Source organism: Anser cygnoides, chromosome 34 (assembly GCF_040182565.1).
Source record: "Anser cygnoides isolate HZ-2024a breed goose chromosome 34, Taihu_goose_T2T_genome, whole genome shotgun sequence".
Classification (NCBI taxonomy): Eukaryota; Metazoa; Chordata; class Aves; order Anseriformes; family Anatidae; genus Anser; species Anser cygnoides.
In genome coordinates, this window is record NC_089906.1 from 452858 (window position 1) to 473720 (window position 20863).

At 68.0% G+C, this 20863-nt stretch overlaps 2 protein-coding genes across 3 annotated transcripts; one reads left to right on the forward strand and one right to left on the reverse strand.

Moving 5' to 3' along the window:
* Window positions 1-3987: 3987 nt before the first annotated feature.
* Window positions 3988-9210, reverse strand: MRPL4 (mitochondrial ribosomal protein L4). The gene is made up of 9 exons (XM_066986479.1): window positions 9079-9210; window positions 8922-8949; window positions 7062-7284; window positions 5742-5793; window positions 4923-5040; window positions 4705-4811; window positions 4503-4612; window positions 4296-4366; window positions 3988-4200 (listed from the first exon to the last, which is right to left on the reverse strand). The coding sequence occupies exons 1-9, from the start codon at window positions 9151-9153 to the stop codon at window positions 4055-4057; spliced, it is 930 nt and encodes a 309-aa protein (XP_066842580.1). The 5' UTR covers window positions 9154-9210; the 3' UTR covers window positions 3988-4054.
* A 3062-nt stretch (window positions 9211-12272) lies between these two features.
* On the forward strand, window positions 12273-20629 carry S1PR2 (sphingosine-1-phosphate receptor 2). 2 transcript variants are annotated; one of them, XM_066986471.1, is made up of 2 exons: window positions 12273-12323; window positions 18572-20629. In XM_066986471.1, the coding sequence occupies exon 2, from the start codon at window positions 18629-18631 to the stop codon at window positions 19679-19681; it is 1053 nt and encodes a 350-aa protein (XP_066842572.1). In that variant the 5' UTR covers window positions 12273-12323; window positions 18572-18628; the 3' UTR covers window positions 19682-20629. The 2 variants fall into 2 exon arrangements, with proteins under 2 accessions (XP_066842572.1, XP_047910899.1); XM_048054942.2 differs by lacking the exon at window positions 12273-12323 and adding an exon at window positions 17270-17422.
* Window positions 20630-20863: the final 234 nt, after the last annotated feature.

The following is a 20863-nucleotide window of genomic DNA, read 5'->3' on the forward strand; positions in this document are numbered from 1 at the left end:
CCAAGCTCTCCCACCCGCGCGCTCCGCTTCCTTTTTTCTCTTCATGTTTTTTTTTTGGACGGGAGGGATTTTTTTTCTCACCACGAGGAGCCGGGAGGGCGGCCAGACCCCATCAGCGCTGGGGGGCCAGGATGCGGCCGCCCCGGCTCTTGGCACGGCGGGGGCCGCTGCCTTTCCAAAGTTTTCCTTTCGGGACAAAAGGACCAGATTGAGAAAGGGCCTCCAAGCAACGCAACCCTGACCCGGGGACGAAGCGCAGCCCACGCCGCTGGCGCTGGCGCCCCTTGTCCCCCAGGGTTCGTCTCCGAGCTGGCGGCGGAGGAAAGTCCGGGGCCGGCTCCCGGGGTTTCACTTCTGCATCCCGCAGCGAAACCCCGGAGGCTTTATGAGAACTGCGCCGGGACCGCGGAAACCACGTGGGCCCTGTCCCCACCACCGCGGCCACCACGGGGCTGCGTCCCCTCGTCCCCCACAGGGAAGGGGGAACCCACGCGGCGCCCCCACGGCTCCGCCGTCCCCGTGCACGGCTCCTCGTCCCCAAGGCCGCCCCCCCGGAGTTGGTGGGGCGGGCGGAATTCCTTATCTCCCCACGGCCATGGCCTCGCTGGGGCTGCACAAAGGGCATTTCCTGCGCGGTCAGCAGCACGGGGACGGGGACACGGGGACGTGGGGCACGTGGGGGGGGGACGTGGGGGTGTAGGGAGGGGTTGGGAGGGGCAGGGGGGCAGGGGGTTAAGGGGGTTAAGGGGGGAGGGCGTGGGGACGTGGGGATATGGGGACACAGGAATGGATGGGGAGGGACGTGGGGACGTGGGGGACAGGGACAAGGTGGAGGACTGGGGGGGCCGTGGGGGACATGGGGCTGGATGGAAAGAGACCTGGGGACGGGGACAAGGGGGACACAGGAGCGGATGGGGAGGGACACGGGGCATGGGGATGTGGGAAAGGACAGGGGGACAGGGACAAGGGGGTGCGCTGGGGGGACATGGGGGACATGGGACGGATGGGGAAGGACACGGGGATGTGGGGGTGGATGGGGAGAAACCTGGGGACAGGGACAAGGGGGGTGGATTTGTGGGGACATGGGGGACATGGGGGTGGATGGGGAGAGACCTGGGGACAGGGACACGGGGGACACAGGAATGGAGGGGGAGGGACACGGGGACAGGGACACTGGACACGGCACTGGACTGGGAGGGACATGGGGACCAGGACACAGGGGACATCCCAAATCCCCTCCTCTGCTCCGCCGCCCCCACGGCTCCGTCACCGTGCGGCACCCCTGGGACACTGCAGGGACAGGGCAGGACACCCCCGTGTCCCCGTGTCCCTGTCCCCCCGACCCCACAGGGCGGCACCCCGCGCCGTCCCGTAGGGTGCCACCCCGTGCCGAGGGCTGGCGGCACGGCCACTGCTGAGCAGGCCGCGCTTAACGAAGGCGCTAACGAGGCACCGGAGGTCCTGAGGGACCGCGGGGACAGCAGCCACCGAGCGTCCCAGCCCTGGGACGTCCCCGCTGCATCCGACCAGGACGGGCTCAGGCTCCAGCACGTGTCGCCTCTGGCCCCGCGCTTCCGACGCCGGAGGGGGGACAACAAGCAAATTGCTGCCCCCGGGGCAGGATACGGCCTCTGGTGCAGGACGTGGGCCCCAATACAGGATACAGTGCCCGGTGCAGGATGCGGCCCAGCCCGTCCGGTCCTGCGGGCCCCCCCCCCACACTCCGGTGGCCTCGCGCCTGCCCCCGAAATGTCCGGAAGCGCTCGCGCGGGGCGGCCACGCGCCAGCTTCGCCGCAGGAAAGGGGCCTCCAGCTGCTGCCTTTGCGCTCCCACCACGGCCTTCTTGGGGTGCTGAGCCCCCTTGCACGCCCGCTGCAAGCTCCAGGCCCCGTTGCACACTCGCTGCAAGCTCCGAGCCCCGTTGCATGTGTGTTATGGGCCCAAGCCCCATTGCATGCAAGCTGTTACAGCTCCAAGCGTTGCACGCTTGTTGCAAGCTCCAAGCCCCGTTGCACAGGCTCGTTACATGTTATGAGCTCCAAGCCCTAGGGCATGCTCACTGCAAGCTCCAAGCCCCCTCGCACGCTCACCGTGGGCTCCAAGCCCCTTTGCACACTCGTTACAAGCCCCGGACCCCTTTGAACACTCGTTGCAGTCCCCAAAGCCCCTCTGCACGCCTGTTACGAACCCTAAGCCCTCTTTGCCTGTTACGAACCCTAAGCCCTCTTTGCACACTCATTACAAGTCCCAACCTCCCTTTGCACACTCGTTACAAGCCCCAGGCCCCCCTTGCACACCCTCTGCAGGCTCCAGGCCGTTCCCCCCCACATCCCCCCCGCCGCCTCCCCGCCCGCTGGCCCCGTGTCCCATGAACGTGTCCCACAAACGTGTCCCACAAACGCGTCCCGCTAACGAGCCCGGTTAACGAGCCCGTGCCCCGGCCGCTTTCCGCTCAGCCACGGCATTGCCAGGAAAGAGCCGTGCCCGGGCCCGCCCCAGCCTCTGGCACTCGGAGCCGCGGCGGTGCCAGCGCCGGGAGCGGTGCCAGTTGGCGCCGTGCCCTCGTCCCCAGGGCGGCGCCCGATGTCCCCGGGGGCGCAGGGACGCCGCTGTCACCCCCCCCCCCCCCCGAAGGTGCTCTTGGTGCTCGCACGCAGCGGGGACGGGCTCAGCGCCGCTCGCTCGTGTCCCGTCCGCGCCTCCAGCCTCCGTACGGCCACCCCGCGGCGTGACAAGTGCCACCACCGTGGCCAGCGTCACCACCGCCGTGGTCAGCATCACCACCGCATGGACGAGGACGCTGCGGAGGAGCCCGCGGCAGGGGACGAGGCGAGCCGGCCCCGCACGGTGGCACCGACGTGACACCACCACCACCACTAGCCCTTCTCCATTGCTGTCCCTTCCAGTGTCCCCAGCCCCGCAGCGGGGCCTGGGTGCCACCAGGTGCCACCAGGTGCCACCGCTCACCTCCCTAAGGGATGGCTGTATGTCCTCGAGGGGTTGCTATGTGTCCCCAAGGGGTGTCTGTATGTCCCCGAGGGGTGTCTGTATGTCCCTGTGTCCCCGAGGGGTGGCTCTATGTCCCCATGGGGTGGCTGTGTGTCCCCATGTCCCCAAGGGGTGCCTGTATGTCCCCCATGGGGTGGCTGTGTGTCCCCATGTCCCCAAGGGGTGGCTGTATGTCCCTGAGGGGTGGCTGTATGTCCTCGAGGGGTGTCTATGTGTCCCCATGTCCCCAAGAGGTGGCTGTATGTCCTCGAGGGGTGGCTGTGTGTCCCCATGTGGGTGCCTGGTCCCCAAGGGGTGGCTGTATGTCCTCGAGGGGTGGCTGTATGTCCCCGTGTCCCTACGGGGTGGCTGTATGTCCCTGAGGGGTGGCTGTATGTCCCCGTGTCCCCGAGGGGTGGCTGTATGTCCCCATGGGGTGGCTATGTGTCCCCATGTCCCCAAGGGGTGGCTGTATGTCCTCAAGGGGTGGCTGTATGTCCCCGAGGGGTGGCTGTATGTCCTCGAGGGGTGGCTGTATGTCCCCGTGTCCCCGAGGGGTGGCTGTATGTCCCCATGGGGTGGCTGTGTGTCCCCATGTCCCCAAGGGGTGTCTGTATGTCCCTGAGGGGTGTCTGTATGTCCCTGTGTCCCCGTGGGGTGTCTCTATGTCCCCATGGGGTGGCTGTATGTCCTCGAGGGGTGGCCGTATGTCCCCATATCCCCAAGGGGTGCCTGTATGTCCCCATGGGGTGGCCGTATGTCCCCATGTCCCTAAGGGGTGCCTGTATGTCCCCAAGGGGTATCTGTATGCCCCCAAGGCATGTCTGTATGTCCCCGTGTCCCCGTGGGGTGCCTCTATGTCCCCATAGGGTGGCCGCACGTCCCCGTGTCCCCACGGGGCAGCCATACCACGAGCCCAGGAGCCGCCACGAACCCCAGGAGGGGGTCTGCAAGCACCCATCCCACTCCCCCCCCCAACCACGACAAAACCCAAGAGCTGGGCACGACCTCACTTTAATGGGGGGGGGGGGGGAGGACGCGCAGCGCCCCCAGCCCCCATCCCGGCTACGGGATGTCACTGTAGGGCATGGAGAAGGGGTAGAGCGGCGAGTAGCGGGCGTCGTGCCACAGCAGCTTCTTCTCCAGGAAGTCCACGGCGGCCACCGTCAGCACCAGCGTCTGGTGCTTGAGCATGCTGTGGACGTTGAGACCTGCGGGGACACGCGGGGACGTCGGCGCCTGGCGCTGGGGACGCTTTGGGGACGCTTCGGGGACGTTTCGGGGACGGCGGCTGCGGGGTTCTCACCTACGACGGGGATCAGGGTGATGGTTTTGAGGCCGGCCACGGCTTTTTCGATGTTCTCCGGCATCTCATCGCTGGGGGAGGAAAGGGAGAATTACGCCTCGGGGACACCGGGACGGGGCCGGGGGACACCGGGACGGGGCAGGGGGGGACACAGGGTGGTGGGGGGGGACACGGGGTGGTGGGGAGGGGACACGCGCGCGTGCTCACACGTCGACGATGAGCACGGAGCTGCCCCAGTGGCGGTAGCGCGCCAGGTCCTGCAGGTACCGGGGGTCGGCCGTGGGCACCTCCAGGTTGTCCACCACGTGGAGCTGGTCCTGGGAAACCCAAACGTCACCTCCCAGGTCCCCACCTGGGGGGGGGGACGACACCGGGAAGCCCCCCCCGGGTGGGTTTGGGGTCCCCGTACCTGCATCAGCTTGACGGTGAGCGCCGTCTTCAGCCCCAGCACCCGCACCTTCATGGGCAGCAGGTAGTAGTAGCTGGTGGGGCCCCGCGGGCCGTGGGCGATGCCGCCTGCGGGGTCAAGGGGGGGGGACACGGGATGAGGTTTGGGGGTGGGGGGGGTCCCGAATACGGTCCCTGAAACCCCACACACCCCTTGGCGACCCCGGGGGGGTCACTCACCCCCTCGCCAGAGCGGGGAGCGGATGCTGCTGTGGCGCGCGCGCCCCGTCCCCTTCTGCCGCCACGGCTTGCGCCCGCCGCCGCGCACCTCGGCGCGCGTCTTCACCTTGGCGTAGCTCTGGGGGGGGGGGTCCGGGGCGTTAAATATCCCCCCCCCCCCAACCCAGCACCGGGTCGTCCCCCCCGAGCCCCCCCAAATCTCCCTTGGTATCCCCAGACCCGCCTCGGTCCCCCCCAGAGCTTCTCCATCCTAAAAAACTCCCTCTTTGCCTCCTCCGGAGCGCCTTTTGCTAAAAACGTCCCGCTGTCCCCCAAAGCTCTCCCTCTCACCCCAAAACCTCTCCTCCCATCCCAAAAACCTCCTTCTCACCCCAAACCTCTCCCTCTCACCCCAAAACCTCTCCGTCTCACCCCAAAAACCTCCCTCTCACCTTCTCCCCCCAAACATCGTCTTCACCCTGAAACCTCCCCAAAACCTCCCCCACAAAACATCTCCGTCTGTCCCCAAAACCTCTCTGCCCCAAAACCTCCCCCTCTGCCCCAAAACCCCTTCCTCTCCCCTCAAAACCTTCTCCTCTGCCCCCAAACCTCTCCCTCTCACCCCAAAACCTCCCTCTTCCCCCAAACCTCCCCCTCTGCCCCAAAACCTCCCCCTCTGCCCCAAAACCTCTTCCTCTGCCCCAAAACCTCTTCCCCTGCCCCAAAACCTCTCCTTCTGCCCCCAAACCTCCCTGTCTGTCCCCAAAACCTCCCCCTCTGCCCCAAAACCTCCCCCTCTGCCCCCAAAACCTCCCCCCCAGACCCCAAACCCCCACTCACGATCCTCTTGAAGTTCTTCTGCCACGTGGCCACCGCGTGCAGGATGTCCAGCCTGCGGGACACGGGGTGGGGACGTCACCCGGGGGGCCCCCACTGCCCCCACATCCCAAAAGGGGACCCCAATGCCCCGACGGGGACCCTCACCCCCAAACAGGGACCCCAACATCCTAAATGGGGGCCCCAACACCCCAAATAGGGACCCCAGCACCCTAAATGGGACCCCCACACCACAAATGGGGACCCCAACACCCCAAAGGGGACCCTAACACCCTAAATAAGGACCCTACACCCCAAATACGGACCCTAACACCCAAATGGGGACCCCAACACCCCAAAGGAGACCCCCACACGCCAAAGGGGACCTCCACACCCTAAACGGGGACCCCAATACCCCAAAGAGAACCTCAACACCCCAAATTGGGATCCCAACACCCTAAATAGGGACCCCAGCACCCTAAATGGGGTCCCCAACACCCCAAACGGGACCCCAACACTCTAAATAGGGACCCCCACACCCCAAATATGGACCCCAAGACCGTAAATGGGGTCCCCAAGACCCTAAATGGGGACCCCAACACCCCAAATAGGGACTCTCACACCCTAAACAGGGCTCTTACACCCCAAATAATGACCCCCCACACCACAAAGAGGAACCCCCGACCCCAAAAGCCCCCCCCGACCCCAAAAGCCCTCCCTGACCCCAAAAGCCCCCCTGACCCCAAAAGCCCTGCCCCCAACCCCAAAAGCTCCCCCTGACCCCAAAGCCCTACCTCTGACCCCAAAAGGCCCCCGACCCCAAAAGCCCCTCCCCAACCCCCAGAGCCCTCCCCCTGACCCCAAAAGCCCTCTCCCCGACCCCAAACCCCTCCTGACCCCAAAAGCCCTCCCCCCGACCCCAAAAGCCCCCCCAAACCCCAGAGCCCTCCCCCTGACCCCCAAACCCCCCTGACCCCAAAAGCCCTCCCCCCGACCCCAAAGCCTCCCCCTGACCCCAAAGGGGACAACCCCAACCCCAAAAGCCCCCCCACACCCCAAAAGCCCCCCCCTCCGGCCCCCAACCCCCACCCTGACCCCCAAAGGCCACTCCCCGACCCCAGAAGTCCCCCCTAACCCCAAAAGCCCCCCCGGACCCCAAACCCCCCCCCGACCCCAAAAGCCCTCCCTGACCCCAAAAGCCCTACCTCCGACCCCAAAAGGCACCCCCCGACCCCAAAGGGGACCCCCCCCGACCCCAAAAGCCCCCTCCCGACCCCCAACCCGCCCCCCCGACCCCCCCCCCCGACCCCAAAAGCCCCCCCCCGGCCCCCCAAAAGGCCCCACCTGGGCGCGACGGCGAAGACGTCGGGGTGCAGCTCGGCCAGCCCCAGGCGCTCGGCGGCGGGGTGCCGCAGGGAGCCCAGCCACGCCTGCGCCGCCACCCCCCCCGGGGCCACCGGGACCCCCACCGCCCGCAGCACCGGGGACAGGGACGGGGACAGCGACGGGGACGGGGACGGGGATGGGGACGGGGATGGGGACGGGGACGGTGGCGGCGCCGGGAGCTCTGTTGGGGAAGAAGGGATTGGGGACCCCGATGTCCCCGCTGGGTGTGTGGGCTCGGGTCTCGTCCCCGGTGTCCCCAAGGGTGTCCCCGACCCCACAGGCAGCCTGTCCCCAACGTCCCCACCCCACGGCCACCCTGTCCCCAAGGATGTCCCTGATCCCACTGCCATCCTGTCCCCAATGTCCCCAGCCCCATGGCCACCGTGTCCCCAAAAATGTCCCCGACCCCACAGCCATCCTGTCCCCAAGGGTGTCCCCGACCCCACAGCCATCCTGTCCCCAGTATCCCCAGTGTCCCCAGCCCCATGGCCACCCTGTCCCCAAGGATGCCCCTGACCCCAGAGCCATCCTGTCCCCAGTGTCCCCAACCCCAGTCCCACAGCCTTCCTATCCCCGATGTCCCCAATCCCCCAGCCATCCTGTCCCCAACGTCCCCAGGGGTGTCCCTGACCCCATGGCCACCCTGTCCCCAAGGATGTCCCCAACCCCACAGCCATCCTGTCCCCAATGTCCCCAGCCCCATGGCCACCGTGTCCCCAAAAATGTCCCCGACCCCACAGCCATCCTGTCCCCAAGGGTGTCCCTGACCCCACAGCCATCCTGTCCCCAGTGTCCCCAGTGTCCCCACGGATGTCCGCAACCCCGTGGCCACCCTGTCCCAAGGATGTCCCCAACCCCGTGGCCGTCCTATTCCCAGTGTCCCCGACCCCACAGCCACCCTGTCCCCAGTGTCCCCAGTGATGTCCTCGAGCCCATGGCCATCTTGTCCCCAATGTCCCCAGGGATGTCCCCAACCCCATGGCCATCTTGTCCCCAGTGTCCCCAAGGATGTCTCTGACCCCATGTCCCCGCTGTCCCCAGCACCCCCACGATGTCCCCAATGCCCCCAATGCTTCCAATGCCCCCCTGTCCCCACTGTCCCCATCCTGTCCCCAGTGTCCCCAAGACCCCCCTATCCCCGAGACCCCCCTGTCCCCAATTGCCCCCCCAACGTCCCCAACGTCCCCAATGCCCCCCCCGTCCCTACGATGTCCCCAATGCCCTCCCTGTCCCCAATGTCCCCAGTGCCGTCCCCAGTCCCCATGGCCCCCCGTCCCCAATGCCCCCCCCATCGCCCCAATGCCCCCCCTGTCCCCAACGTCCCCAATGCCCCCCCCCGTCCCTATGATGTCCCCAATGCCCCCTCCCTGTCCCCAATGTCCCCCCCAATGTCCCCCCCCCAGTCCCCCATGGCCCCCCTGTCCCCCATGTCCCCCCCCCCATCCCCCCAATACCCCCCCCCCCCATCCCCGTTATCCCCCCCAATGCCCCCCCGTCCCCAATACCCCCCCCGTCCCCAATGTCCCTATGCCCCCCCCATCCCCCCAATGCCCCCCCGGTCCCCACGATGTCCCCAATGTCCCCAATGCCCCCCCCACAATACCCCCCCCGTGTCCCCCCCCCCGTCCCCCCCAATGCCCCCCCGGTCCCCAATGTCCCCATGTCCCCCCCCCGTCCCCCCAATGCCCCCCCCGTCCCCCCAATGCCCCCCCGGTCCCCAATGTTCCCATGCCCCCCCCCTCCCCCCCGTGCCCCCCCGGTCCCCGCGATGTCCCCACGCCCCCCCCCCTCCCCCCCGTGCCCCCCCCCCTCACTCACCGCCGCCGCTCCCGGTGCCCGCCGCCACCTGCGGGGGTCGCGGCCGTTAGCGGGACCCCGGCCCCCGGGGACCCCCCCAAGCCCCTCCCACCACCCCCAGCCCCCCCCACACCCCCATCCAAGCCCCGTCCACCTCCCCCCAGGCCCCGCCCCTCACCCGCGCGGCCCCGGCCCGGCCCCGGGCCCAGGCCCAGGCGGCGGCGGCGGCTCCGCGGGGCCCGGCGCGGAACATGGCGGGAGGGGGGGGGGGGGCTGGGGGCGCCTGGTGATGACGTCACGGGAAGGGGGAGGGGCCTGGCGGGGCGCGCGCGGCGCCTGCTGATGACGTCAAGGGTTGGGGCGGGGGCGGAGCGGGGCGGGACTTCCGGGGAGGCGGGCCCAGTGCTCCCAGTACGGCCCAGTGCTCCCAGTGTGGGCCAGTGCTCCCTATAACCCCCTGTCCCCAGTGCTGCCAGTATGGCCCAGTGCCCAATAACCCCCCATCCCCACTGCTCCCAGTACGTCTCAGTGCTCCCAGTACGGCCCAGTGCTCCCTATAACCCCCCCCCCGTCCCCAGTGCTCCCAGTACGGCCCAGTGCTCCCAGTACGGCCCAGTGCTCCCAGTATCCCAGGGCCAGTGCTCCCTATGGCCCACCCTATAACCCCCGCTGCTCCCAGTACGGCCCAGTGCTCCCAGTATAATCCCCCGTCCCCAGTGCTCCCAGTACGGCCCAGTGCTCCCAGTATGGGCCAGTGCTCCCTATAACCACCCATCCCCGTGCTCCCAGTACGGCCCAGTGCTCCCTATAACCCCCCGTCCCCACTGCTCCCAGTACGGCCCAGTGCTCCCAGTACGGCCCAGTGCTCCCTATAACCCCCCGTCCCCACTGCTCCCAGTACGTCTCAGTGCTCCCAGTACGGCCCAGTGCTCCCTATAACCCCCCCATCCCCAGTGCTCTCAGTACGGCCCAGTGCTCCCAGTATGGCCCAGTACCCCCAATAACTCCCCACTGCTCCCAGTACGGCCCAGTGCCACCCCGTACCCCCAGCACCCCCCTATCCCCAGTGCTCCCAGTATCTCCAGTAACTCCCAGTGCTCCCAATACCCTCTATTTCCAGTGCTCCCAGTATCCCCACTGCCCCCAAGTGGCCCCCCAGTGTCCCTCAGTGCCCCAGTACCCCCCAGTGCTCCCAGTTCCACTATTGCCACCCAGTATCCCCCACATCCCCAGTGCTCCCAGTATCCCCCAGTGCCCCCAATACCCCCCAGTGCTCCCAGTACCCCCCAGTGCCCCCAGAACCCCCGGCACCTCCAGTCCCCCCACTATCCCCCGTGCCCCCAGTGTCCCCAGTGTTCCCAGTGCCTCCCCCCAGTATCCCCCAGTGCCTCCAGTATCCCCAGTACCCAGCAGAACCCCCGGTGTCCCTGTGCTCCCAGTATCCCCAGTGCTTCCAGTGCCCCCCAGTGGCCAAGTGGCTCCCAGTATCGTTCAGTGCCCCAGTACCCCCCATGTCCCCAGTCCCCCCAGTATTCCCAGTACCACCAGTGCCCCCCAGTGGCCCAGTGCTCCCAGTACCTCCAGTGCCTCCACTACCCCCGGTGCCCCCAGTCCCCTCCCAGTCCCCCCACTATTCCCAGTACCACCAGTGCCCCCCAGTGGCCCAGTGCTCCCAGTACCTCCACTATCCCCAGTGCCCCAGTACCCCGCCCAGTCCCCCCAGTATTCCCAGTACCCTCCAGTGCCCCCGGTACTCCCCAGTATCCCCAGTACCCCCAGTATCCCCCAGTAACCCCACGTACCCTCCAGTGTCCCTGGTACTCCCCATTCCCCCCTCCCCCCAGTATCCCCAGTATTCCCAGTACCACCAGTGCTCCCAATAACCCCAGATACCCCCCGGTACCCCCAAGTCCCCCCAGTCTTCCCAGTACCCTCCAGTCCCCCCGGTGCTTCCAGTACCCGCCAGTCCCCCTAGTACCCCCCCCCCCAGTACCCTCCAGTTCCCCCAGTACCACCAGTGCTCCCCAGTTCTCCCATATCTCCACTATTCCCAGTGCCCCCAGTATTCAAGGAACCACCAGTGCCCCCAGTCCCTCCCAGTTCCCCCACTACCCCCAGATACCCCGAGTCCCACCAGTATCCCCCAGTGCCCACAGTTCCCCCAGTACCCCCAGTACCTCCCAGTCCCCCCCAGTTCCCCCAGTACACCCTGATACCCCCAGTGCCCCCCAGCACCCCCAGTACGGCCAGTATCCCCCAGTCCTCCCAGTCCCCCCAGTACTCCCCAGTACCTCCCAGTCCCCCCAGTACCTCCCAGTCCCCCCGTTTCCTCAGTGCCCCCAGTGTCCGCCAGTACTCCCCAGTGCCCCCAGTACTCCCCAGTCCCCCCAGTACCTCCCAGTCCCCCCATTTCCCCAGTGCCCCCAGTATCCCCCAGTACTCCCCAGTACCTCCCAGTGTCCCCCAGTACTCCCCAGTCCCCCCAGTACTCCCCAGTACATCCCAGTCCCCCCAGTACCTCGCAGTCCCCCTGTACTCCCCAGTCCTCCCCAGTACTCCCCAGTACCTCCCAGTCCCCCCAGTACCTCCCAGTCCCCCCGTTTCCTCAGTGCCCCCAGTGTCCGCCAGTACTCCCCAGTGCCCCCAGTACTCCCCAGTCCCCCCAGCCCCCCCAGTACCTCCCAGTCCCCCCATGTCCCCAGTGCCCCCAGTATCCCCCAGTACTCCCCAGTACCTCCCAGTGTCCCCCAGTACTCCCCAGTGTCCCCCAGTACTCCCCAGTCCCCCCAGTACCTCCCAGTGTCCCCCAGTACTCCCCAGTCCCCCCAGTGCCCCCAGTGTCCCCCCGTTTCCCCAGTACCCCCAGTGTCCCCCAGCACTCCCCAGTACCCCCAGTACTCCCCAGTCCCCCCAGTCCCCCCAGCACTCCCCAGTCCCCCCAGCACTCCCCAGTACCTCCCAGTCCCCCCCAGTACTCCCCAGTACCTCCCAGCCCCCCCCAGCCCTCCCAGTTTCCCCCCCCCCCCCCAAAAAAAAATCTCCCTCCGGAAGCGTGAAATCCCCCGATTTCCACCCAAAAATCCGGGGGAGGTGTGTGTGTGGAGGGGGGGGGGGGACGGACACCCCCCCTCTCCCCGCCCCCCCGGGCCAAACCCCCCCCCCCCCCCCCCCCCGTTATTTATGGGGCGGGGGCTCACAGGGCGCCCCCCCCCCAACCCCAAACCCCCCCCCCCCCAAAAAAAAAACCCGGGGGGGGGGGAGATGGGGAAGGGGGAGGGGATGCGGGGGGGGCTTCACCGCGTCCCCCCCCCCCCGCCGTGGCCTCGCCCCCCCCCCCCCAAGGGGGCGGGGAGGGCCCCGGGGCCCGCCCCCCCCCCCCCCCGGAGCCGCCCCCGCGCACATGCTGGGAGCGGAGCGCAGCCGGTAAGAGGCGCCGCGAGCCCCCCCCGTGGCCGTGCCCCCCCCCCCCTTTACCCCCTTACCCCCCCCCAAAAAAAAAAACGAAAAAATTTGGGGTCCCCCCCCCGCGGTTTCCCTAAAAACGAGGCGCAAAGCTCGCCCCCCCCCCCCCCCCCAAAATCCGGCCCACGCGTGTCTACGTGGGTGGGGATTTTTTTTTTTGGGGGGGGGGGGGGGCGGGGAGAGGAGAGGACTCAGCCCTGGTGCCCCCCCCCCCCCCCCAAAAATAATCCATACAGCTGCCCCCCGCCCCCCGTTTAGAGGGGGGGTGCCCAACTTTAGGGTGCGCCCCCCCCCCCCCGGGAAGGATCCGGCCCCCCCCGGCTCCCCGCATCCCCCCCCCCAAATTCTCCCCGCCCCCCCCCCAAAAAAATAATTACGGGTGGCCCTATCCAGCCCCCACCCCACCACGACGGAGCGGGACCCCCCCCTTCCACGAGTGTCCCCCCCCTGCGTGTCCCCCCCATGTGTGTCCCCCCCCCCCGGGTGTCCCCCCCCCCGGGTGCCCCCCCCCGGGTGTCCCCCCCCTCCCCGTTTGCCCCCAGACCCCCAAAAATGCGGGGGGGGGGGGGGGACACCACATCCACCCCACCCCATCACGGGGGGGGCCCACAGGGACCGATCCTGGGGGGGGGGGGTGTCTTAACAGACCCTTATCATTTTTTTGGGGGGGGGGTCCTGGCCCCCCCCCCCCCCCGCGGTGCTGGGGCCGCCGCCAGCCCCCATTGTTCGCCCCCGGCCCCGCTGGGACGGGGCGGGGAGGCGGGGGGGGGGCCTAATCCGGACCAGCTGCTGCGGCCCCCGCCGACATCTGCCCCGCAGCTGCGTGGCCCCCCCCGGAGCTGCGGCCGTGGGAGCGGGACCCTTGCACGCCCCCCCCCCCCCCCCCCAATGTGTGTGTGTGTCCCCCCCCTGCTCGGTGTCCCCGGGGGGGGGGCCGTTGGCCGGTTGTGCAAGGCGTAACGGCCGCGGCGCTGGGCGCCGGGTGCTGGAGAGGCTGGGTGCTGGTGCAAGGAGGGGGGGGGGGCACCGGTACGGGTGTGCAAGGGGTGGGGGCACCGATATGGGTGTGCAAGGGGTGCTGGCACCGATATGGGTGTGCACGGGGTGGGGGCACCCGCGTGGCATCCCTGGCACTGGTACGGGTGTGCACGGGGTGGGGGCACCCGCGTGGCATCCCTGGCACTGGTACGGGTGTGCATGGGGTGGGGGCACCGATATGGGTGTGCACAGGGTGCTGGCACCCGTGTGGCATCCCTGGCACCAATATGGGTGTGCAAGGGGTGGGGGCACCCGCATGGCATCCCTGGCACTGGTATGGGTGTGCACGGGGTGGGGGCACCGATATGGGTGTGCAAGGGGTGGGGGCACCCGTGTGTATGGGTGTGCACGGGGTGGGGGCACCCGTGTGGCATCACTGGCACCAATACGGGTGTGCAAGGGGTGGGGGCACCCGTGTGTACGGGTGTGCAAGGGGTGGGGGCACCCGTGTGGCATCCCTGGCACCAATATGGGTGTGCAAGGGGTGGGGGCACCCATGTGTACGGGTGTGCATGGGGTGGGGGCACCCGTGTGGCATCCCTGGCACTGGTATGGGTGTGCAAGGGGTGGTGGCACTGGTACGGGTGTGCACAGGGTGGTGGCACCGATATGGGTGTGCAAGGGGTGGTGGCACCCGTGTGGCATCCCTGGCACTGATATGGGTGTGCAAGGGGTGCTGGCACCCATTTATATGGGCGTGCAAGGGGTGGTGGCACCCATGTGGCATCCCTGGCACCGACACGGGTGCACCCTCGTGTACTTCGGGGTCCTGGCACGTGCGTGGCCTTGTGTGTGTGTGCACCGGGGTGCTGGCATCCACGTGGCATCGCTGGCACCGATACGGGTGTGCACAGGGTGCCAGCACCCACGTGCCATCGCTTACACCAACACGAGTGTGCACAGGGTGCTGGCACCCATGGGGCACTGATATACGGGTGTGCACCGGGGTACTGGCACCCACGTGCCATTGCTTACACCAACACAGGTGTGCACAGGGTGCCAGCACCCATGTGGCACTGATATATGGGTGTGCACTGGCGTGCCAGCACCCGCGTGCCATCATTTACACCAACACGAGTGTGCACAGGGTGCCGGCACCCATGGGGCACTGATATACGGGTGTGCACCAGGGTGCTGGCACCCATGTGGCACCGATATATGGGTGTGCAGCAGGGTGCCAGCACCCACGTGCCGTTGCTTACACCAACACAAGTGTGCACAGGGTGCCGGCACCCACGGGGCACTGATATACGGGTGTGCACCGGGGTGCTGGCACCCACGTGCCATTGCTTACACCAACATGGGTGTGCACAGGGTGCCAGCACCCATGTGGCACCGATATATGGGTGTGCACCAGGGTGCCAGCACCCACGTGCCATCACTTACACCAACACGAGTGTGCACACGGTGCCGGCACCCGCGTGGCACCGATATACAGGTGTGCACCGGGGTGCCGGCACCTGCGTACCATCGCTTACACCAACACGAGTGTGCACAGGGTGCCAGCACCCACAGGGCACTGAAATCGAGGTGTTCACTGGGGTGCTGGCACCCGCGTGGCACCGATATATGGGTGTGCATCAGGGTGCTGCCACCTGTGTGCCATCATTTACACCAACACGGGTGTGCACAGGGTGCCGGCACCAGCGTGGCACCGACACAAGGGTGTGCAGCAGGGTGCCAGCACCCCCGTGCCATCGCTTACACCAACACGGGTATGCACAGGGTGCCGGCACCCATGGGGCACTGATATACAGGTGTGCACCGGGGTGCCAGCACCCACGTGCCATCGCTTACACCAACACGAGTGTGCACAGGGTGCCAGCACCCACAGGGCACTGACATCTGGGTGTGCACCGGGGTGCCAGCACCCGTGTGCCATCGCTTACACCAACACGAGCGTGCACAGGGTGCCGGCACCCGCGCCCCGTCACCCTCCCGTGCCCTCGCGTGCCCCCATGGGTGCCGGCACCCCGTTGCACGCCCGCGTGCCGGCCCCGCGGCCCCGCTGGGCAAACACTCGACGGCGCCGCGCAGCCGGGGCTGGCACCGCCGGCACCCAAGGGAGGGGGGGGGGTCCCCAGAGCCGGGGTTTTGGGGACGGTTTGGGGACACGGGGGGCGGGGGGGGGGGGGATTCGGTGGCCGTCCGGTGCCCCCCCCTGCCCCCGGGGGCCGGATCCTGCCATCTGGCCCCCGCCTCCGCCGGCCGCTTAACCCGAGGCCGCCCGGGGGCTGATCCAATTTGCCGGGCGCCGCGGGTATTTTGGGAACAAGCGGCCCTGTGTTGCGCGGCCCCGCTGACCCCGCTCCGTGCCCCCATAACCTGGGGGGGGGCCCTGACCCCTGCGTGTCCCCCCCCCCCCCCGCCATGGGATGCCTCGGGGGCCAGGGCCTTGTCCGGGACAACCCCGATCCCTTTTGTCTGGGCCCTCTGCATATAAGGCGCCCCGAATCCTGCCCAGGACCCCGCAAAATGTCCTAGGATCCCCCAAAGTGTCCCAGGACACCCCAAAGTGTCCCAGGATTCCCCAAAATGTCCCAGGACCCTCCAAAATGTCCCAAGACCCCCTAAAATGTCCCAGGACCCTCCAAAGTGTCCCAGGACACCCCAAAGTGCCCCAGGATCCCTCAAAATGCTCCAGGACACCCCAAAGTGTCCCAGGGTCCCCCAAAATGTCCCAGGATCCCTCAAAATGTCCCAGGACACCCCAAAGTGTCCCAGGACCCCACAAAATGTCCCAGGACCCCCCCAGCCCCATCCTGCTCTGCCCCCCCCTTGCTCCCAGGCCCCTCCCCAGAGCCCCGTGCCCAGTCCTGGGGTGCTCCCAGTATGGGGCCGGGCTCGTGCAGCTCAGCCCCACACCAGTACGGGGGCACGGGGGGTGGGGGGGGGACGGGAAGGAATCCTGGTGCTGGGTCCCGCTGTGGGGTCCTGGGAGAGGGAAGTGGTGGGGGGCCTGGTGCGGGATCCCGGGAGAGAATCCCAGTTTGGGGTCCTGGTTTGGGATCCCAGTTTGGAATCCCAGTTTGGGGTTTCAGGAGAGAATCCCAGTTTGGGATCCCGGTTTGGGATCCCAGTTTGGGGTCCCCGTTTGGGGTTTCAGGAGAGAATCCCAGTTTAGGGTTCCGGTTTGGGGTTCCAGGGGAGAATCCCAGTTTGGGATCCTGGTTTGGGGTCCTGGTTCAGGGTCCTGGAAGAGAATCCCAGTTTGGGATCCCCGTTTGGGATCCCAGTTTGGGGTGTCAGGAGAGAATCCCGGTTTGGGATCCCCGTTTGGGATCCCAGTTGGGGATCCTGGTTTGGGGTCCTGGTCTGGGGTTCCGGGAGAGAATCCCAGTCTGGGGCCCCAGGAGGGAGTCCCAGTTTGGGGTCCTGGTTTGGGGTGCTGGTGCAGGATCCCGTTGTGGGGTCCTGGCGTTGGTCCCAGGAGCAGGTCCCAGCGGGGCTCCCAGTTTGGGGTGCCGGTGCAGGGTCCCGGTGCAGCATCCCGGTCCTCCCGGGATTTTGTGTCCCCGGGGGGGGGAGGATCCCGGTGGGGGTCCTGGATTTGGGTCCCGGTGCTGGCTCCCGGTACTGGGACCCGGAATTTGGTCCCCGGGGGAGAATCCCGGTGGGGATCCCGGTTTGGGGTCGCGCTTTGGGATTCCGGGGGAGAACCCCGGCGTGAGGACCCTCTTTGGGGTCCCGGTAGGAAATCCCCCTTTGGGGTCCCCCTTTGGGGTCCCGCTTTGGGGGGGGTCCCGGCGCGATCTCCGGGGCCGCCCGTTCCCCTCGCTCCGCCCGACGTCGTTCGGCGGCCGGTAACGGGGCCCCGGGGCCGCCGGGAGCGGGGCAGGGGAAGGGGAAGGGGAAGCGGCGGCCCCTCGGCTCCGTTTCACCGACCCCAACCACCGGGGGGGGGTCCCCGGGGGTCCCGACGACCGAGGGGCGGTGCCCGGGCACCGGGCGCGGCTGCGCAGAGCCCGGGCGGCGGCGGGAGGCAACGCTCGGCGGGGCCGGCACCGGCACCGGGACCGGAGGTGGGGGGCACGCGTCCCTCTCCCCCCCCCCCTTTTCCCCTCCCGTCCCCCCCCCACTTCACCCCCTTCCCTTGGGGGGGGTCCCAGGACCGGGGGCTGGGGGGTCCCGGGGACGGTTATGGGGTGGGGGTCCCGGGACTGGTTACGGGGTGGGGTCCCGGGGCCGGTTACGGGGGGGGTCCCGGCATCGGTTGCGTGGGGAGGGGGTCCCGGGACTGGTTGCGAGGGGGGGTCCCGGGATCGGTTGCGAGGGGGGGTCTCGGGAGCAGTTGGGCGGTCCCGGGACTGGCTGCGGGGGTCCCGGTAGTGGTTGCATGGGGGGGGGGGGGGTCTCGCAACATGTCTGGGGGTCCCAGCGTTGTTCCAGCCTTGGGGGGGGGGACGGGGACGCAGCCCCCGGAGCCCCCCACGTTGCTTAGAAAGCCCCGCCCCACCCCAAAAAAAAGGGGAAAAAGGGGGGTGTGGTGTCGCCATTTGGGGATGCGTGGGCCTTGTCGTGATGGGGGGGCAGCGCCGTGCCCCCTGTCCCTATGGGGAGGTGACGGTCCCCATCCTAACTGGGGGGGCGCAGTGCCGCTCCCCCCTCCCTAACTGGTGGGAACGGGGCGGCGGTGCTGGGTCCCCTGTCCCTAACCGGGACCAGCGTGGGGTCCCCGTGGCGGGGTGGGTGCTGCGTGGGGGGGTTCTGCGTGCCCTGTCCCCTCCGGTGTCCCCATCCCCACGCGTCCCCGTCCCCACCAGTGTCTCCATCCCCACCGGTGTCCCCAGCGGTGTCCCCACTGGTGTCCCCACTGGTGTCCCCACTGGTGTCCCCGTCCCTCTTGTGGGCTCTGGTTCCTCTCGGCGGTCTGCGCCGCCGCCTCATGCCGGCCCTAAAATGTCACCTCCGGCGTCAGTGGGGCCACCCACCGTGTCCCCAGCACCACAGCAGCGTGGGGACGGATCCAGTGGCCCCGCTCTGCACCCCGGGCAGCTCGGAGGCGCATCTCTTATCGCTGCCATCCGGATTTCCTCTCTGAGTCATTTCTGCTCCGTTGCGGCCACCCGGCGCCGAGCGCGAGACGCCGTGTGCGTGCCCGTACCGTGACGCTCGGCGCGCACAGCTGTGCGTCCCCGGTGCCGCCAACCCCGGTGCTTTCCTCCCCGCAGGTCTCCGCCGGGCGCCGCGTCCTGGCGGCGCTGAGCTCGCCGGGCGGGCGGGCAGCCATGGGGAGCATCTACAAGGAGTACTTCAACACGGAGAAGATCCGGGAGCACTACAACTTCACCAAGGAGGAGCCGGAGGGCTTGCCCAGCACCTCGCGGTGGGCGGTCTCCATCCTCATCGTCGTGCTGTGCTGCTTCATCGTGCTGGAGAACCTGCTGGTGCTCATCTCCGTCTGCCGCAACAAGAAGTTCCACTCGGCCATGTACATCTTCATCGGGAACCTGGCCTTCTCCGACCTGCTGGCCGGCTTGGCCTTCATGGCCAACATCCTGCTCTCGGGGACCACCACCTTCCGCCTGACGCCGGTGCAGTGGTTTGTGCGGGAGGGCACGGCCTTCGCCACGCTGGCCGCCTCCGTCTTCAGCCTGTTGGCCATCGCCATCGAGCGCCACGTGGCCATCACCAAGGTGAAGGTGTACAGCAGCGACAAGAACTGCCGCATGGTGCTGCTCATCGGCGCGTGCTGGGTGATCGCCGCCGCCATCGGCAGCTTGCCCATCATGGGCTGGAACTGCATGAGCGACCTGCACGACTGCTCCACCGTCCTGCCCCTCTACTCCAAGCGCTACATCCTCTTCGTCATCACCATCTTCACCCTCATCCTCCTCACCATCGTGGGGCTCTACAGCCGCATCTACTGCATCGTGCGCTCCAGCCACGCCGAGATCGCCAGCGCCCAGACCCTGGCCCTGCTCAAGACGGTCACCATCGTCCTGGGGGCCTTCATCATCTGCTGGCTGCCGGCCTTCATCATCCTCCTCATGGACGCCTCCTGCCCCGTCCGGGCGTGCCGGATCCTCTACAAGGCGAACTATTTCTTCGCCTTCGCCACCCTCAACTCGGCCGCCAACCCCATCATCTACACGCTGCGCAGCAAGGACATGCGCCGGGAGTTCCTGCGGGTGCTGTGCTGCTGCGGGGCTGGCCGGGGGAGCGAGCCCCCGGGGCGCTGCATGCTGCCGCTGCGCAGCTCCAGCTCGCTGGAGCGCTGCACCCAGAAGCACGAGCTGCCCACCTCGCCCATCACCCGCGAGTGCACCACCTCCGTCTGAGGGGTCCCACGGACACCCCACGGATGCCACGTGGACGCCCCACGGACATCCCATGGACACGTCACGGATGTTCCATGGACACCCCATGGATATTCCATGGAAATCCCATGGACATCCCATGGATACTCCATGGACACCCCGTAGATGCTCCATGGACACCCCATGGACACCCCATGGATGCTTCATGGACACCCCATGGACACCCCATGGATGCTTCATGGACACCCAGGGACACCCCGTGGGTGCCCCATGAACGCCCCGTGGATATCCCATGGATATCCCAGAGATGCTCCATGGATATCCCAGGGTTGCCCCAAGGACAACCCATGGAAACCCCATGGAAACCTCATGGATACCCCATGGGTGTCCTGTGGATGTCCCATGGATACCCCATTGACACCCTATGGATACCCCATGGAAATCCCATGGAAACCCCATGGGTGTCCTGTGGATGTCCCATGGATAACCCATGGAAACGCCATGGATACCCCATGGAAACCCCATGGACACCCCAAGGATTCCCCGTGGAAACCCCATGGCCACCCCATGGCCACCCCATGGCCACCCCTGGCCCCCCACGGCCCCACAGACACCCCACAGCGGGCACAGCGGTACGAAGGGCGCCGTTTCGGGGGCCGGGCTTCCCTTTCCAGGTACGGACGGACGGACAGATCCCCCCCACACACACCCTCCCAACCCCCCTCCCCGTCTCCTCGCCATCCCGTGCCGCGTGCGTGTGCGCGGGCACGGCCACGCGTGCTCCTTCCCACGCCCTGCCCGAGCCCCGGGGCCGCCGCCGGGACCCGTTGGACGGGTCGGCGCGGCACCGCCGGCGCCGGTGGCGAATTCCCTTCCCCGTGGGGCTCCCCGGGCTCGGGAAAAAACCCAGCCCCGTGGGAAACGCCGTGGGGTGGAGGTGAGGGGGGGGGTATTTTTTTTGGGGGGGGGGGGGGGGGGGGGCACCAGCGTCCTCCCACCGCGTGCTGGCGCGCGGATGGGGCCCCGCCGCGGACCCCCGACCCCGGCACCCCGCCCACGGGCGATGTTTGTATTAAAACGTGGCTTTTCCACCCGCCTCCGTCTCCTTTGTGGGTGGGGATGGGGGTTTTTTTTTGGGGGGGGGGGGGGGGATGACACCCAGAGTTTGGATGGGGGTGTTTTTTTGGGGGGCGGCGGGGGGGG